At 48.4% G+C, this 15,472-nt stretch overlaps 1 protein-coding gene across 4 annotated transcripts in view; it reads left to right on the top strand.

The window, feature by feature from the left end:
* The window catches only part of Armc9 (armadillo repeat containing 9), a 143,404-nt gene that overhangs the window by 67,392 nt on the left and 60,540 nt on the right, over nt 1–15,472 (top strand). For 3 of the 4 annotated variants that reach the window (XM_036173451.1, XM_036173452.1, XM_036173454.1), the window contains exons 18-19: nt 222–312; nt 5,093–5,148. In XM_036173451.1, coding sequence (XP_036029344.1) covers nt 222–312; nt 5,093–5,148 — 147 coding nt within the window. Of the gene's footprint in view, nt 1–221; nt 313–2,827; nt 3,327–5,092; nt 5,149–15,472 lie in introns of those variants that run through there. The other variant, XM_036173455.1, reaches the window with a different exon arrangement.

Raw genomic sequence — 15,472 nt, forward strand, 5'->3', positions numbered from 1 at the left:
ATTATAATGTTATAATTGAATTGAGATAGTCAACCAAGAAGAAAACAGTTTCACTGTGAATTTTAAAATGAATGTTTAATACCAAGCAGATAATTTTTTATTTTAAATAGCCTTTCCCCAAAAGAAGAAAAAAAAACCTTTTGGCTGAGATGAAACTACCCCCTGAAAGCAGTCTTTCTATCTCAACACTGAAACGTTGGCTATCTCTTCACTGCTCCTAGGGAATGGAGGATATCCTGCGATGCTTCATCAAAGAAGGCAGCGCCGAAATGATCCGCCAGATAGAGTTCATCATCAAGCAGCTGAATTCCGGTCAGTTTCCTGCCAGATCTCTGTCCTGTCTATTGAATTGGTCACACTTGTCAAAAGATGCACAGGCTTTCTCAAGTCCATGGTGCCTGATGTCATTCAGGAGGCTTTGGAGTCAGTCAGATGTGGCGGTGCACACCTGTGATCCCAGCACTAGAGAAGCTGAGGCAGGAGGATCGTAGTGAGTTCAAGGTCAGCCTAGACTACATAGCAAGACTCCATCTCAAAACATAAAAAAGAAGCCCCTTAAGAAAGTAGGGGGCCAAGTTCAATACGTGAAAGTTCAGCCAAGGGCTAGAGTGTAACTCAGTAGGACAGTGTGTGCTTGACCTACAGAAGGCCCTGGGTTCCATATCTAGTACACACACACACACACACACACTCACACACACACACCCGCAATGGGGATGTGAGAGCCAGGGAAAGTGCTTCCCGTGCAAGTGTAAGGACCTGAGTGTGAACACCAGCACCCATGTAAGAAAGGCCAGGCGTGGTGACACGCACTTGTAATCCTAGAACTGGAGAGCTGGAAACAGGCAGATCCCCGAGGTTCACTGGCCAGTCAGCCTAGCCTAGGCCCCAGAGAGAGACAGTGTGTCTCAACAAACCAGATGGACAGCTCCTGTGGAGTGACATGAAGGGTTGACCCCTGGCCTCCACATTCACACACATACATACGTGTGTGTGTGTGTGTGTGTGTGTGTGTGTGTGTGTGTGTGTGTGTGTGTACGTGTGTACACACCCTTCCCCACATAAGTTTAGCCAGGTAGTCAAGGTCAGATTGTCCATATTAACACCTCTTATCACAGTAGTGATCTCTTATCACACTAGAGGTGTGTGGTCAACAAAAGGGAGGTCAGAGCAATTTCTGGAGCCTTCCCTTCACTTGTAAGATCTCTTTACGAGCCCCTCCTGTCCTCTCTTAAATCCTGTCCCACTGATAAGGGCAACGTTCCCAGGTCTACGGCCAGTTGGTGAAACAGATGCCAGTCTTTCTAGAACCATGTAGAAAGTGCCACCATGTCACCATTCCAGAAAATGTGCAGGTGCCACCTGGCAGCAGGAAGGAGGCGGCATGGCCCCCTTCTTTCCAGCCTCCTCAATGCTTTATACACATCTGGCAAGAGAAGCAGAGAAGCCTTGTGTGAGGGATAGGGAAGCCCCTTCCTCTGACTTTGGACTCTTGACACAGGGGGTCCTGATGCAGCCAGCATCGAGGACCAAGTTTATCCCTATCTACTGCCTTCCCTGGCACCAGCAATACAAGTGCACAGTTCTGTTCAGCACACAACAAAAGGCAGAATGTCCCCATCTCTCCTCACAACCCAGCACACCAGGGAAATGCCTACGTGTAGCCGCCCAGGGCTCCCAGTCTGGGCTGTGTCCATGCTAACAAAACTCACAGTCCTGGGGGAGGGAAGCTTTGACATCCTCAGGTTGTCCCAGCAAGGTGGAGCACTGAGAACCCTAACGGAAAATTGGCCTGGTACAGAAGCATGCAGACTGTGCAGCCAACAACAGTAGGGAGCTTTGTCCCCTGGCTGAGGCCCAGGCCACAACTCCAGCTCCATGAGGGGAGCCAGTGGATCCTAGCTCATCTTAGAGAAAGGTCAGCCAATATCCTGGGCAGGAGCAAGGCAGAGCAGGACCCCACCTTCAGGTTGTGTTAGTTACCAAGGGAGTGCCCTTGTAAGGCGTGCACCAGCTCAGGAACAGTGAGGACATGGTTGTCCCAGGAGGAGAACTAAGGCCTGTAGGGACTCCAGTTCATAGGCCTGGAGGGTTCTGCCTAGTAAGGATGTCTGAGCCAACAAGTTAAGAGATTATAGGGTTGGGGATTGGGAACTGGACTGGGAAGTCAAAGTAAAGAGTGTCTAACTGTGGGGCTTTTACACTTGTGAACATATGCCATTTTTAAAGTCATGTCCTCACGGTGGACTGGAGTGTGCTGCCCACGAGCAGAGAGAGTTAGATGATTAAAGCACAGGCAAATGCAGAGCAGAGCACTGTCTGGACAGCCAGCATTGAGACCATGGTGCTGGTCAGGAGGGTGTGGCAGTGTGAGACCCAGTGAAGGACGAGCTTCTGGGTCCTGCTGGCTCTGGACCGGGAAAGTCAGCATCGACCTCCCCTCAGAATGAGGGGTGTCAGCATGGCTGCTTGCTGTGTGTCGTTTGTCTGCCCTTTGTCCGTGGTCGGCAGTCTCTCCAAGTGTGGTCTCCGTTCTCTCTTCTCCCAGGCTTTCTCGACCTTCATGTCTTGCTTTCAGGGGATAAAAATCTAATGGGGAAGGTGCAGTAAGGACATAGGGAGAAGTTAGTTAAGTCCTCTGCCTTCAGGGGGTTACGATCCAGAAGAGTGGGTGGGACAAGATCTCCTAGAGTTCTCTCAAGGAACAGAACCCATGGAAAGTGTGTGTGTGTGTGTGTGTGTGTGTGTGTTACAAAAGAAGATTCATTAGCTTGGCTTGCACAATTGGAGGCTACATTGTCCTGCTGTGATTGTCCACCGGCTATAGAAGCAGAGAACCTGGGAGTTGCTCAGTCCAAGAATCTGGAATCCTGCTCAGAACGAGAAGACCCCAGTCCAAGGCTAGAGGCCTGGAAGCCTCCTGGAGCTGTTGCTGGGGGTCCACACCGAAAGGCTGAGGAGGCTAGAGCAGCCGCAGACACCTCTGCTCCAGAAGAATGGAGTCCGCACACCTGGCTGGCTTTCACTCACTCTGACCCTGCCTGGGTCCCCAGCCTTTGAATGGGGCCACATGTCCAGGGCAGGTCCTCTACTCAGTTTCTGTCAGTGTCTTGTTACTGTGTGTTGCTGTGGTGAGCTACGTGATGGAAGCATGTAAGGAGGGAGGGTCTCTTGGCTCAGAGTTGAAGGACCAGTCCATCACAGCAGCACGAGCTTGAGGGAGCCGCCCCATTGCGTCTGCAGCCGGGAGCGCTGAGGTTGGAGTCTAGAGAGGACTGCTGTGCTCAGCCCACTTCCTCTTCCTCCCTCTCTCTCTCTCTCTCTCTCTCTCTCTCTCTCTCTCTCTCCCTCTCTCTTTCTTTCTCTCTTTCTTTCTCTTCCTTCCTTCCTTCCTTCCTTCCTTCCTTCCTTCCTTCCTTCCTTTCTTTTTTTTTTTTGGAGACAAGGTTTTTATGTATAACAGCCCTGTTTGTCTGCTTTGCAGCCCAGGTTGGCCTTGAACTCACAGAGACTCACCTGCCTCTGCCTCCTGAGTGCTGGGATTAAAGGTGTGCATCACCACACCCAGCTCGCTTTCTCTTTTTCACTCAGAAATTCGGCCTGTGAAATAAGACTGCCCCCATTTAAAGTGTCTCCTACCCACTTCTCCAGACTGCCTAGAGGTTTGTTGGCTCTCAGTCCTAAGAGCCACACCTAGAAGTGAGCTTTTCTCATCTCCTGAGCAGCATCTCTTAGTTCAGAATTGGGGTTCTCCACAAGGGCAGTGCTGAGGGACAGAGGAAGTCACTCATATGTTGTCTGCTATGTACCTGGTCCAGACCCTTAGTTCTGGTGTGCTGTGAGATCCTCCCAGCTCTTCCCTTCCTCCTTTCCCAGCCCCAGGAAGTAAGCAGTGTGACCCCCATTGGTCAGGTGAGGAGTGGCTCCTCTGATTCCAAGTGCTGTGGACTTGTGCATCTGTGTAAACTCTAGATGAGTCTCAGCCTTCAGGAACTTGGGAGCTGCTACCCCTGCCCCACCCTGTGGAAAAGGCATGGGCGTTATAGCATGGACCGGCCACTTTAGGCTTGTCTGACCTAAGAGACCAGATGAGGCAGCTAGGAAGAAATCAGGCTGTGTCCCCTCCCACGCCCAACAAAGAACTGACAGGCCCACTGCTCTGGCTGTTCAAACCGCGGCCTTGGTGGGAAAGACAAGCCCAGCCTCACTCCCTTGCGGCTGCTGCGTGGTAAATTTATGCTTCTACCTAGCCTGACGCCCATGTTCCCCTTTGCTTTAGGCTAGGCCATAAATCACATGGTGTGGCACTTCCTGCCAGCCCTCCCCCCTCCCCAGAAGCTCTGAATCAGAAACCCTCCTTGTTCAGGCCCAGGCACTCTGTCACGGCAGCAGCCTCTCCTAATACAGCTCCTCCCGTTTTGAAGGGAGGGCTCTTCTCTCCCTTCAAGACCCCATCCTGGCACCTCTAGTATAAGCGCTCTCTCTCTCCTAATCTCCTCCTTCAAGGCCTGGTCGTGACCCCTATGGTGGGTCTGTCTCGCCGTATCTCTCCCCTCCCAGCTCCCATAATGCTCATCTGAAGGGTAACCTCATGTCAGCTCCTTTCCCAAACCTACATCGTCTTCAAGTTAGAGCAAAGGGCTTAGGAAGTGGAACGCAGCAGGTTGGACTGATGATCAACACAGCTGTCATGAGGACTGAATGAAGTAGTACCTGTTGCAGAAGCTAACAGCCTCCCTAGAGTAAGCACTAGTTCCTTTGCCTGTCCTGCAGCCCTCCAGTTTTGTGTTGGTAAGAGTAAGGAGGGATGAGTTCCGGTAAAAACAGTGGGTTGGAGTTGCTGAGAATGCTAACAAGCTGTGACTGAAACGGCTGTGGTAGTGATGGCCGAGAGCAAATGGGTGTAGTGAGTGGTGAGGAGGGCGAGGGGGGGATCAGGCGCTCTCAGGGCTGCTCAGGGGTCCTGCTCGGAAGCTGTCAGGGTGTTGGGCTTGTGGTCAGCAGCATGGCTCTCTATATGATGCTCACTGGTTGACATTCAGTGACGAGGGCCAAGCCTTACGGTTTTTCTGATTAATTTTTTTCTTTGCAGAAGATTTACTGGATGGCGTTCTTGAATCCGATGATGATGAAGATGAAGATGATGAAGTAAGTTGAAGGCTCTTGGGACAACACAGAAAGCTCTGCCATACTCCTCAGTGTCCCTTCTGTGTCTCGAACACTTAGGCAGAAGTCGTCCTTCCTTCCCTGTGCCTTTGCAGTTCGGGGTTAGCGGAGACTCGGTGTCGGGCGGTTCTGTACCCTCACGTGAGGTCTCATGTGGCTACCCTCATCCTCCACAACCTCTCTCCAGGTGGCTGGCATCTTCCAGTGTTCCAGCCTGGACTTCGGTTGGTCAGAAGCTGGGCTCCCAGGGAGCTAAAGTTTCTTTCCCATCCTCTCTGGGCTCTGAAGTCTCAGGATAGTACTCCTGTGGCCTTTGACTCAACATACATCTAAGCCCAGTTTAGACTGGGCCATGAACACGGATGGACCCCATGACACCTGCACACCTCACAGGTGCTGCACCGTACCTCCTCCAGCTTCTAGGAGAAGGTAAAAAACAATAGTTCTTCTCTGTGAGTTTTTGCTCTGAAGGACTGTGAGCCCTTGCCTGTCTCCTTGGCGACAGGAATGAGGGTGCAGAGGCTCATGATGAGATGCTCTGGACAAGGGGTCCTGGTTTGGTTTGGTTTGTAGCTGGCAGAACCAACCACTTCACTGTCCTATTTTCATTCTCTTGGTGTAGGTGTGCTGGCTGTGACAAATCTGCCCCCTGGTCCTCAGGGTTTTGGTGAGGTGTTGTAGAGGACAGTAACTTGGAGGCTTCAGGCAGCAACTGAGATGATAAACTTCTGTGTGGCTTTCCCTTCAGACCTGGAAAGGACAGACATGTTATCCTATCATTTTTTGTGGTGGCAACATGACTTTTCTTTGTTCTGTACGTGGGGAGCAGTTAGTACAGATGTGAACACCGAAAGCATCTTCTCTTTGGGGAGCATCCCCCCCATACATGGATGTGGAAAGATGGATTTGTAGTCTTGGTTCTGCCTCTGTCAGTTTAAAGTGTTTGGTAAAAGCCAAATTTGTGTTCCTCAGAGGCATCAGTGAGGCCATAGTTAATTTAGGATCTGCCTGGTAAAACTAACTTCTCCAACAGCCCAGTTCCCTACCTGCCATTACTTTTCTGGGCTCCAGGTGGCGCCAGTGGACACTCTTGCTTCTCCTGCCCGATGCGGCAAAGGAGCCCCAGATCTAGCCACCATCCTCTCCATAGGGGACAGAGACCAGCCCTACCACAAGGAAAGCTGCTGTGGTAAAACTTGGCTTAGCGGAGTCAGCAGACCTTCTGTAAAGGGGAAGGTTCACAGTGTGGTCAGGCTGGGAAGGCCACGTGGTCTCGGTTTGAACCACCCAATTCTGCCCTTTAACACACAGTGGCTGTTGGGAAACCTGCTGTATTCCCTGAAAACTATTTGTTGACACTAAAAGTTAGAAGACTATATAATTTTCATGTCGTTTCAAATATTTAAAACCATGAAAGTTGTTCTTCTCTGGAAACTAAACAAACGTAGGCACCTGCATTCAAGGCTGTTGCTGCCACCCTAGGTTAGAGCCCAGCTGCTGGCACCCGTGGTAAAGTGCTGCCTATGTGCTCCAGTAGTTCTGAGTTAGGCATTTCATCCCATTAACTTTCGGTCACCTTGTCCAAAAAAGGCTCCTCTCAAGTTCTGCTCTTCCTCTTCCTGTGTCATCTGTGGGGACTGTGGGGTTTCTCTGGTTCTTTGATGATTTGTTTTTTATATTGTCTAGAGACCAGAGTCTTATGCTGTAGCCAAGGCTGGCCTTGGTCTTGTCTCCTCTTGCCCTGGCTTCCCAAGTGCTCAGGTGGTCACCATGCTTGGTTTGTTCAATTGTTTTGCCACTAATCCTTTAGTTTGCTGTTATAATAGGGATTCATTTGGTCCAGGTGTGCTGGTTAATCATGGGGATTCAACTTGTGCACATTTCCCTGTGGCAGTGCGGCAGTCAGCTACGGAACACACATGGACTGAGTTCTCTGGATCTGCTGCTTCTCCACAGCAGTGTCTTAGGTCAGGCCTTCTGCTGCTGTGACAAATGGAAACCAAACACAACTGTGGAGGAGAGGGCTCATCCGGTTTATGCTTCCACTTCACAGTGCATGATCAAGGGTGTCAGGGTAGGAACTCCAAGCAGGATTCTGGAGGCAGGAGCTGATGCAGAAGCCATGGAGGAGTGCTGCTTACTGGCTTGCTCCTCATGGCTTGCTCGGTTTGTTTTTTATCCACTCTGGGACCACTTGCCCAGAGACAGCACCACTCACATTGGGCTAGACCCTTCCACTTCAGTCATCAATCAAAAAAACTGCTCCAAACTTGCCTGCAGGCCAAGCTGAGGGAAGCATCTTCCCAGCTAAGGCTCCTTTTTGAAGATAACTCTAGTTTGTGTCAAGTTGACAAAAGCCAACCAGGGCTAAGGGTGGATTTGAAAACATTTGTCACAGTAACTAGGCTTCCCAGAAGTTTCCTAAAGGAGGTTTTGTAGGGACAATAAAAGGACAGGGTCAGAATCGACACCGATGAGTGGAGGAGCCAGCAGGTCCTGGGCCTCTCTCCTCTGTGACCCTCTCAGTGAACTGTTGTGGACAGTCCGCTGTGTCTGCTTGCACCAAGGCCAGGCATTGCCTTTCTAACTGTTGACTAAAATTGGCAGATGCTCAAGTTAGATGTCAAGAACTGCTTGAGCGACAGGGCTGTGGTCGCCTTTCACAGTGACAGCCCGCAGAAGACAGATGTATTGTCAGCACATCAGAGTCGAGTCTCACTTAGCAGTGCAAGAGGTTTTTTTAATTGGATATTTGGACCCAATGCAAAGGCTCAAGTCACTTGCACTGTTTTGGGGCATCTACACAGTGATGTGCTCTGCAGAGTGCCTGGGCACCACATGAGTTATGCTGCCCTTGCCTTCCACTGAGCCGATGTCTGCGTTCCCAGCATTCTGCCTCACTGCAAGCCTTTAAGGGGACTCAGATGCAAAATCTAGTTTTTCTTCCTAATGTCTAAAAATGAAACTGTCCATCTAATTGTGGAAAAACTCAATTATGTTGAATATCTACCCATTTATAACTAAAAATTAAAAATTACAGCGCTAGCAATATGTCTTCTGACTTGCAGACCATCTGGGACACTGTGAAGAGAGCAAGCATAGTAGGGTGTGGTGGTGCTAGCCCTCCGGAAGGAAGGAAGGAAGCTGAGGCAGGGAGATGTTGAGTTCAAAGCCAACATGGGCTACATAGCGATACCTTGTCTCAAAAAAAATCATAAAGTTAATGTGAACAGTTCTTAAAGCAAAGCAAACATATGAATCTACACGCCTGTGAGTTATAGATACACTTATGTGCCCATGTAGCAGAAAGGTGTGGAAAGCTACACCCTTCTTATTGACATTAGGGGAGAGGAATGAGGAAGTGTGGGTGGGAGGCTGAGAGAGGTCTTGATCAACAGGGCTCCAGACTGCAGACTGTCAAAACAGGACAGTGGATGTGGTAGGCCTGAGGTCATGCACAGTTTGGGGTATTGGGTTAGTGGGGCAAGACCATACTACAGTAAACTGAAGAGCAAGCAGGGCACAGAAAATGGCAGTGCTCAGTGTATTCTACTCGTCACACAGTGCCGGACATATGCAGGAAACGGGGAGGGCTGAAGGGCCGTTTTGGTTTGGTTTAAGATGGGGAAAAACTAAACATAGCTACCCATGGCTGCTGACAGACATGAGACTGGACAGTCAAGGTCGGGAGAGGAGGGCCTCAAGAGACAGTGTTCTCATTGTCTTTTTGTTTTTGTTTTTGAGATGGGGTTTCTCTACATACCTAGACCAGGCTGGCCTCGAATTCACGGAGATCCGCCTGCCTCTGCCTCCTGAGTGCAGGGATTAAAGGTGTGCACCACCATTGCCTGACTCCCATTATCTTCTAAATTGCTTCATAGGGGCTAGACATGTAGATCAGTTGGTGGAATGTTTGCCTAACACACAGAGCCCTGGGTTCAATCCTCAGCACCATAGAAACCGTGCTTGGTGCTATGCACTCAGGAGGTAGAGACAGCAGATCAGAAGTTCCAGACCCTCCTCCTTGATAACATAGTGAGTTTAATGGTGGCCTGGGGTACATGAGACCCTGTCTCTAATGAAAGTAAAAGCAGCATTAGATAAGCTTAGAAATGCATTCAAGAGAATTCAAATACCAATCAGTGTCCAGGCAAGGGTTCAGATGCTCCTATCTAGAACTTTGAAGAGCCGTGTTATCTCATGTGCTTTATTTTTATGATTAACATGAGCGTATGTTACTCAAAGGCTGGTAAAAATCCCGAGGGCCAGAAGTGCGGTTCTAGTGTCCTCAGCCTCAGCTGAGGCTTGTGAGTCAGTTTACACACAGCTTTAAGTGGAGAGAAAATGCCTTCCTGTACTATTGGAGAAATTGACTTTAAGGCAAATAGTCTCTGCCTCTTAGCAAAATAGGTTTTTGTGCCAGGAGCAGTCAGCCATGCACATTGACTTGTAGGATCCATGGAAGTGACCCACAGTTTCTTCCTGTCCTATCTATTCTTCATTATATATTCCACAAATATTTAAGGACCTTGAAGTAACCGTGTTCTAGGAAATAGAGAAGGGATTTAAAAAAGGATTCCATGAGAATATCTGTGGTTTCCACCACCTCCGTAGAGGAGATGGGGTGATCCTGTGGCATGACCACGTGGCAGTGTCTGTTCTGCATGTCTCCTGTCCCCACCTGCATCCTGCCCTGTGGCTGCTACTGTTCCATTCCCACAGATGAGCAGGCACATACCAAGTGCATGGAGCTAGTCGGCGAACAATAGTGGCCGTGGGGTATGAGACGACAAAGCAGCCCTGAGCCACAACCCTGGGCGCTAGTCAGACGCTGGTAGACACAAGACGAGCAGCAGGCGAAGGGAGATAAACAAGCGCTTACAGTCCATAGAGGGAAGGAAGTGGGAAATGCTGCGGGGGAGGGGGGGGGAGTGGGGGGGGGAGTGGGGGGGGGGGGTCCTAAAATCCTGGAACACAGAGGCTGGTTCAAGAAAAGCCTGGGGTGGAGAGGAGTGCAGTAGGCTGACGGAAGGCACAGAGCAGGGATGAGACCACACACGCATGTGCCTGGTTCTCTGCCTCGCCCCGTCCCAGGAAAACAGGCGGCTACCCAGGTGTATGTGGGCTTGGGGGAGATGCACACAGACAGACATGTGTATATGCTCCTGTCTGTGTTTTGGTCATTGTCTTTCAGATAGCGATCTAATATAAATACTCAGACATGTACATATGCACAGTGTGGCCTTTGCCTTTTGTTAATATTCTCTGGAAATCCTTCTGAGTCATCAGTGCAGCGAACTGATGTTTCTCAGGGTGATGGGTGTACGGTTGTCCAGACTTCGCTACTTTAAGCAGTACTAGAGAAAACATAACCATCTCATTTGTTGGAGCTTTCATTTATGTGGGCTCCTGCTTGCTAGGTCAGATATATGTTAGTAGATTTCACCAGATTGATTTTTTGTTTGTTTTCACTTTTAGACAGGATCTTATGTAACCCAGGCTGGCCTTAAACTTTGTATTTACCTGAGGATGACCTTGAATTTTCATTCTGTTGCCTCTGCCTCCTAGGTGCAGAGTTTGTTGGTATGTGCTGTTGAACCCCTTTATATTTTGGTTTTGTGCAAATTTCTTTCTTTTTTTTTTTTTTTTAAGAATTTATTTGAGCTTTTATATTTCTTCTTAAGACAGCACTCGGGTCGGAGATTTAGCTCAGTGGTAGAGCGCTTGCCTAGCAAGTGCAAGGCCCTGGGTTCGGTCCTCGGCTCAAAAAAAATAAAAAAATAAAAAAAGACAGCACTGTAATTTGTGGGTTTTAGAATTTTTTTCATTTCTTCTTAAGTTATCTCATTGGTTGAGGTGTTTGCTCACACCATTGCCTTAGGCCCCTGTTGTTTCTGTAGGTTCAGGAGTGACGTCCCTTTAATAACAGCAGGCTTCTCTTGTTGGTTTCTGCCAAAGGCTTTATCAGCCTTCTTCGCCTGTTCCATAGCCTGTTGTGTTGTTTTGTTTTGTTGGTTTTCTGTGTTGCTTTTCCATTTTCTCCATCCCTTTCTGATTTTTGTTTTCTCCTCCCTTCTGTTAACATTTGTAACATGCTTTTCTTCTTTCTGGTTCCTACAGTATCAAGTTAGGTTATTGACTTGGTCCTTTGCTCTGAATAGTTACAGCTGTGTGTTTCCCTCTGCGCACTCCTTCTGCATGTGTTTGATTTATTTGTCTCCAAGCATTTTCTAGTTGTCTTTGCGATTTCTTCTTTGTCCCATTGACTAGAATGTTTTTTAAAAGTCTCTCCTACGAAGTGGACCTAGTTCAGGGAACTAAGGGACCTGATGTTCAGGGCTGTGAGGCCCTCCCTCTCTCTCATTGTCTCCTCTGTGTGTGCACCCCTGTGGACTGAAACCAGGATAAAGCTTCTTCTCTTCTGTGCTGTACTCTCTCCGGGCGGTGTCTCCTAGAGACAGAGTGACCGACACGCCTGTGTATCTTCCTCCCCTCCTTGCTGTCAGCGGTGTCACCCATGGCTGCTGCCGCCCCTCTGTGCAAATGTCAGAAGTCCGGTTGTCCCAGGATTCACCATGGGAGCGCCAACAGGTGCAGACAGGACTTTAAGTATTTCACCTGAGATTGGTTGCCAAGGGTTAAAGGTCAGTGATAATCAGTCACTGTTGACCCTGAACGTTCTTCAGAACAGCCAGTCCAAACACCATGCTATAGACTGTGGGTCCAGTGCTGCTGTCTGCACCTTGGTCTTTGGTTCGCAGGCTGCTGTCATGGCCACCATGTCCTCTCCTGCCATCAGTGCTGAGCTGTTCAGTCATCTCGTGAGGTGCTTGTTTCTGTAGCCAGGGTCTTCTGGGTGCCTCTCGGCCATGGTTGTTCTTCAGTGTCTGGGTTTTTAAAACTTTTTGCGAGCTTCAGCAACTTTAGATGCACAGGAAAACAGTACAGAGATCCTGTATGTCCATCAGACAGCTCAGGGACTTTTAAAATTCAGTTTAGTTTGAGAAGTTAAAAAATAAGTAAATTTTGGATTTTTTCACTTTTGTTTTTGTTTGTTTGTTTGAGACAGGGTTTCTCTGTGTAGTCCTGACTGTACTGGAACTCGCTCTGTAGACCAGGCTGGCCTCAAATTCAGAGATTTCACCTGCCTCTGCCTCCCATGCTGGGATCAAAGGCATGCGCCACCACCGCCAGGCTGAACTTTTTTTTTATTTTTAAAGAGTTCAGGACATTTAGTTTAGATATTTCATTCCTTTTGTTGTTGATTCTGAATAATTGTTTTCCAAATTGTACTCTATTTTAACTGATATTATAACTATAATTATATGATACTGTTAAAATATCTTCTGTTGCCTAAAGTTACAATAGGTAAGTTATTGACATTCATAGAAATCTGGAAGAGGCCAGGCTCATAATTCCAGCACTCAGAAGGCAGAGGCAAGCAGATCTCTGTGAGTTTGAGACCAACCTGGCCTCCACAGTGAGTTCCAGGTCAGCCAGAAATATACAATGAGTTCCTGTTTCAAAATAAATAAACAAAAAGTAAATAAAACCAGATAAAGGTATCTTTCATTATATTTTCAGTGGTTTCTTTTCTTTCTTTTTCTTTTTCTTTTTTTCTCTCGTTTGTGGGGTATATGTGTGTGTGCACTGGAACATGTAGGATAGATCTCTCACTGAAACCTGGGGCTCACCTGATTAGGCCAGACTGATGCCAGTGAACCCTATGGGATCCCTGTCTCCATAACCCAGGGCTAGGATTACAAACATGTTCCACCCAGTGTGTTCTGGGTGAATCTTGGGTCTGCCTGTGCAGTAAACGCTCCACACTAAACTCCACACTATGTATGGGCTCTCCTGCCCATAATTTCCAGTATAAATTATTTTTAGATTATCTGTTTTGTGTGCATGAATGTCTTGTCTCCATGTGTGTATGTGTACCTCGTGCATACCTGATGCCCAAGATGTTCAGAGAAGGGTGTCAGAGCCCCTGGAGCTCTAGTTCTGGGTGGCTGTGAGCCACCATGTAGATGGGGAACTGGGAACTGAACCCCCATCCTCTGCGAGAGCAACAAGTGCTCTTAACTGCTAAGCATCTCTCCAGCTCCTGATGTTTCATTTTTATTTTGCAACTTCCCCTGCAATCTTTAGATAAATCCCGCTCCCGTAAATCAGCACTCCCACCCACACTCACTCCTGAAGGACTTGGGGGTTTGAACTGAGCAGTGGTAAAGCTGGGCTGTGTGCTTCCTCTCCGTGGTTGTGAGGTCCCGTGTGCTGTTCTTCAGTGTGACAGTGTCACTGCCGAGTCACCTCTCACACCCCAAAACCTCTGGAAATAGACAGTTCAAATGTGAGCAAATGCAGATGTACGGCTCTGTATTAGTGGTTGTATTAGTGGTATAGTTTGGAGCCTCACACAATTTACCCAGTGAGGTTAAATCAGAATTAAATAAAGCCAGGCAGTGGTGTTGCATGCCTTTAATCCCAGCACTCGAGAGGCAGAAGCAGGTAGAACTCTATGAGTTCAAAGCCAGCCTGGTCCACAGAGCGAGTTCCAGGACAGCCAAGGACACACGGGAGGTGAGTGGGAGTCTCGGGAAAAAAAGATTCTCATGGGAAAATAAATGGTAAGGATGAAGAACTGAGGCAAGGAGACAGTAAAACTGTCAAGGGACAGCTGCCCACATGAGTCTATTTAATGCGTCTTGGACAACTGGGGTAGCGACAGTGCAGCTTCAGACAGAGCAGAAGGTATTTTGTTTTTTGGTTTTTTTTAATGGTGTTCATCTGTAATCCTAGCATTGCTAAGAGACAGGAGATTGGAGGGCTGGAGAGATGGCTCAGGGGGTAAAAGGACTGGCTGTTTTTCCAGAGGATCCAGGTTCAAGTCTTAGCACCCACATGGTAGCTCACAACTATCTGTCACAGGATCTGACATCCTTTTTTTGTTTGTTTGTTTGTTTTGTTTTTTTGAGACAGGGTTTCTCTGTGTAGCTTTGGAGCCTGTCCTGGATCTTGCTCTGTAGACCAGGCTGGCCTTGAACTCACAGAGATCCCCCTGCCAGAGCAGAAGTTTTATCATCTTTGAGTCCCTCTTTCCTTTCCCAGCCACAGCCTGAAGGGACTTGAACACAGGTGGCACTCTGGGACATTTTCCCCTGGACGAAGTCAGACATCAACTCTTTGGTGGTCCCTCTGAAGAGGAACCTAGCATGCTCAATGCTCTTGGCCTCCATATCTCCTGCCATAGTGTTCTGTTCTCCCTCCACCAGGTTTTGCTTGGGGACCAGCTCCACTCCATCCATCCTGCAGTCTGAGCGCTTTCCTGCAGACCTAATAATGAGCCATTCTTCTCTTAGGGAATATAGAGCCCTTCATCCTATCTTGCCAGATATGGAGGCACCAGAGATGGGATTGTAATAAGAATTTTAGGCTTTGTCAATTCAACAACACTCGAATGTAGCTAGAGTTTTCTCTCTGGGTCCCGCCAAGCCCTAGCAGTCCCGTAACCCTCTTATAAAATAAACATACAGACGCTTATGTTATTTAAACTGCTTGGCCATTAGCTCAGGCCTGCCATTGTCTAGCTCTTACTCTTATACTCAGCCCATTTCTGTTCATCTGTGTGTCGACATGTGTCCTGTGGCTTTACCTCCTGCCTTTACATGATGCTCCCTGGGTGGCAGGCTGGCATCTCTTCCTGTCCGCCTTCCTGTTCTCTCAATTCTCCTCTCTGCTAGTCCCACCTATACTTCCTACTGGCCACTGGCCAATCAGTGTTTTCTTTATCAATCAATCATCCACAGCACTCCAAGTTTTGTTCCCACCTTTACACACCACCTCCAATGTTGCCTCTTGTTTGGGAAACCAGTTAGTTTACATCTCTCTCTGTGTGTGTCTCGCCATCCCCACTCTCCTGCTGGCCTGGGGGTGTGAGCACATCCTCCTGAGGAAAGGGGGCTGTACTGGGGCGGGGAAGAAGGGTGGACCAGTGGGTAGGGCTGTGGCTGACCCTCCTGAGATCATTAGTTACAGAAAAACTTACATTGTCCTCTTTAGATATATTTCATCAACACACAACCCATAGGTAGCATCCAAAGCAAGGCCAGGCTGGGGTGGTTTTTATGATCTTCCTGTAGGCACAGACTTCAGTAATGGATGGGGGTTGGCAAAGCATTCAGGGTGGTGCCTGGGTGTTGTGGAATATTCCTTTACACTATCTGAAGATGTGTCACTGTGATTGGTTTAATAAAAAGCTAAGCCGGTGGTGGTGGCGTACACCTTTGATCCCAGCACTTGGGAG

This window comes from Onychomys torridus, chromosome 23, assembly GCF_903995425.1.
Source record: "Onychomys torridus chromosome 23, mOncTor1.1, whole genome shotgun sequence".
Classification (NCBI taxonomy): domain Eukaryota; kingdom Metazoa; phylum Chordata; class Mammalia; order Rodentia; family Cricetidae; genus Onychomys; species Onychomys torridus.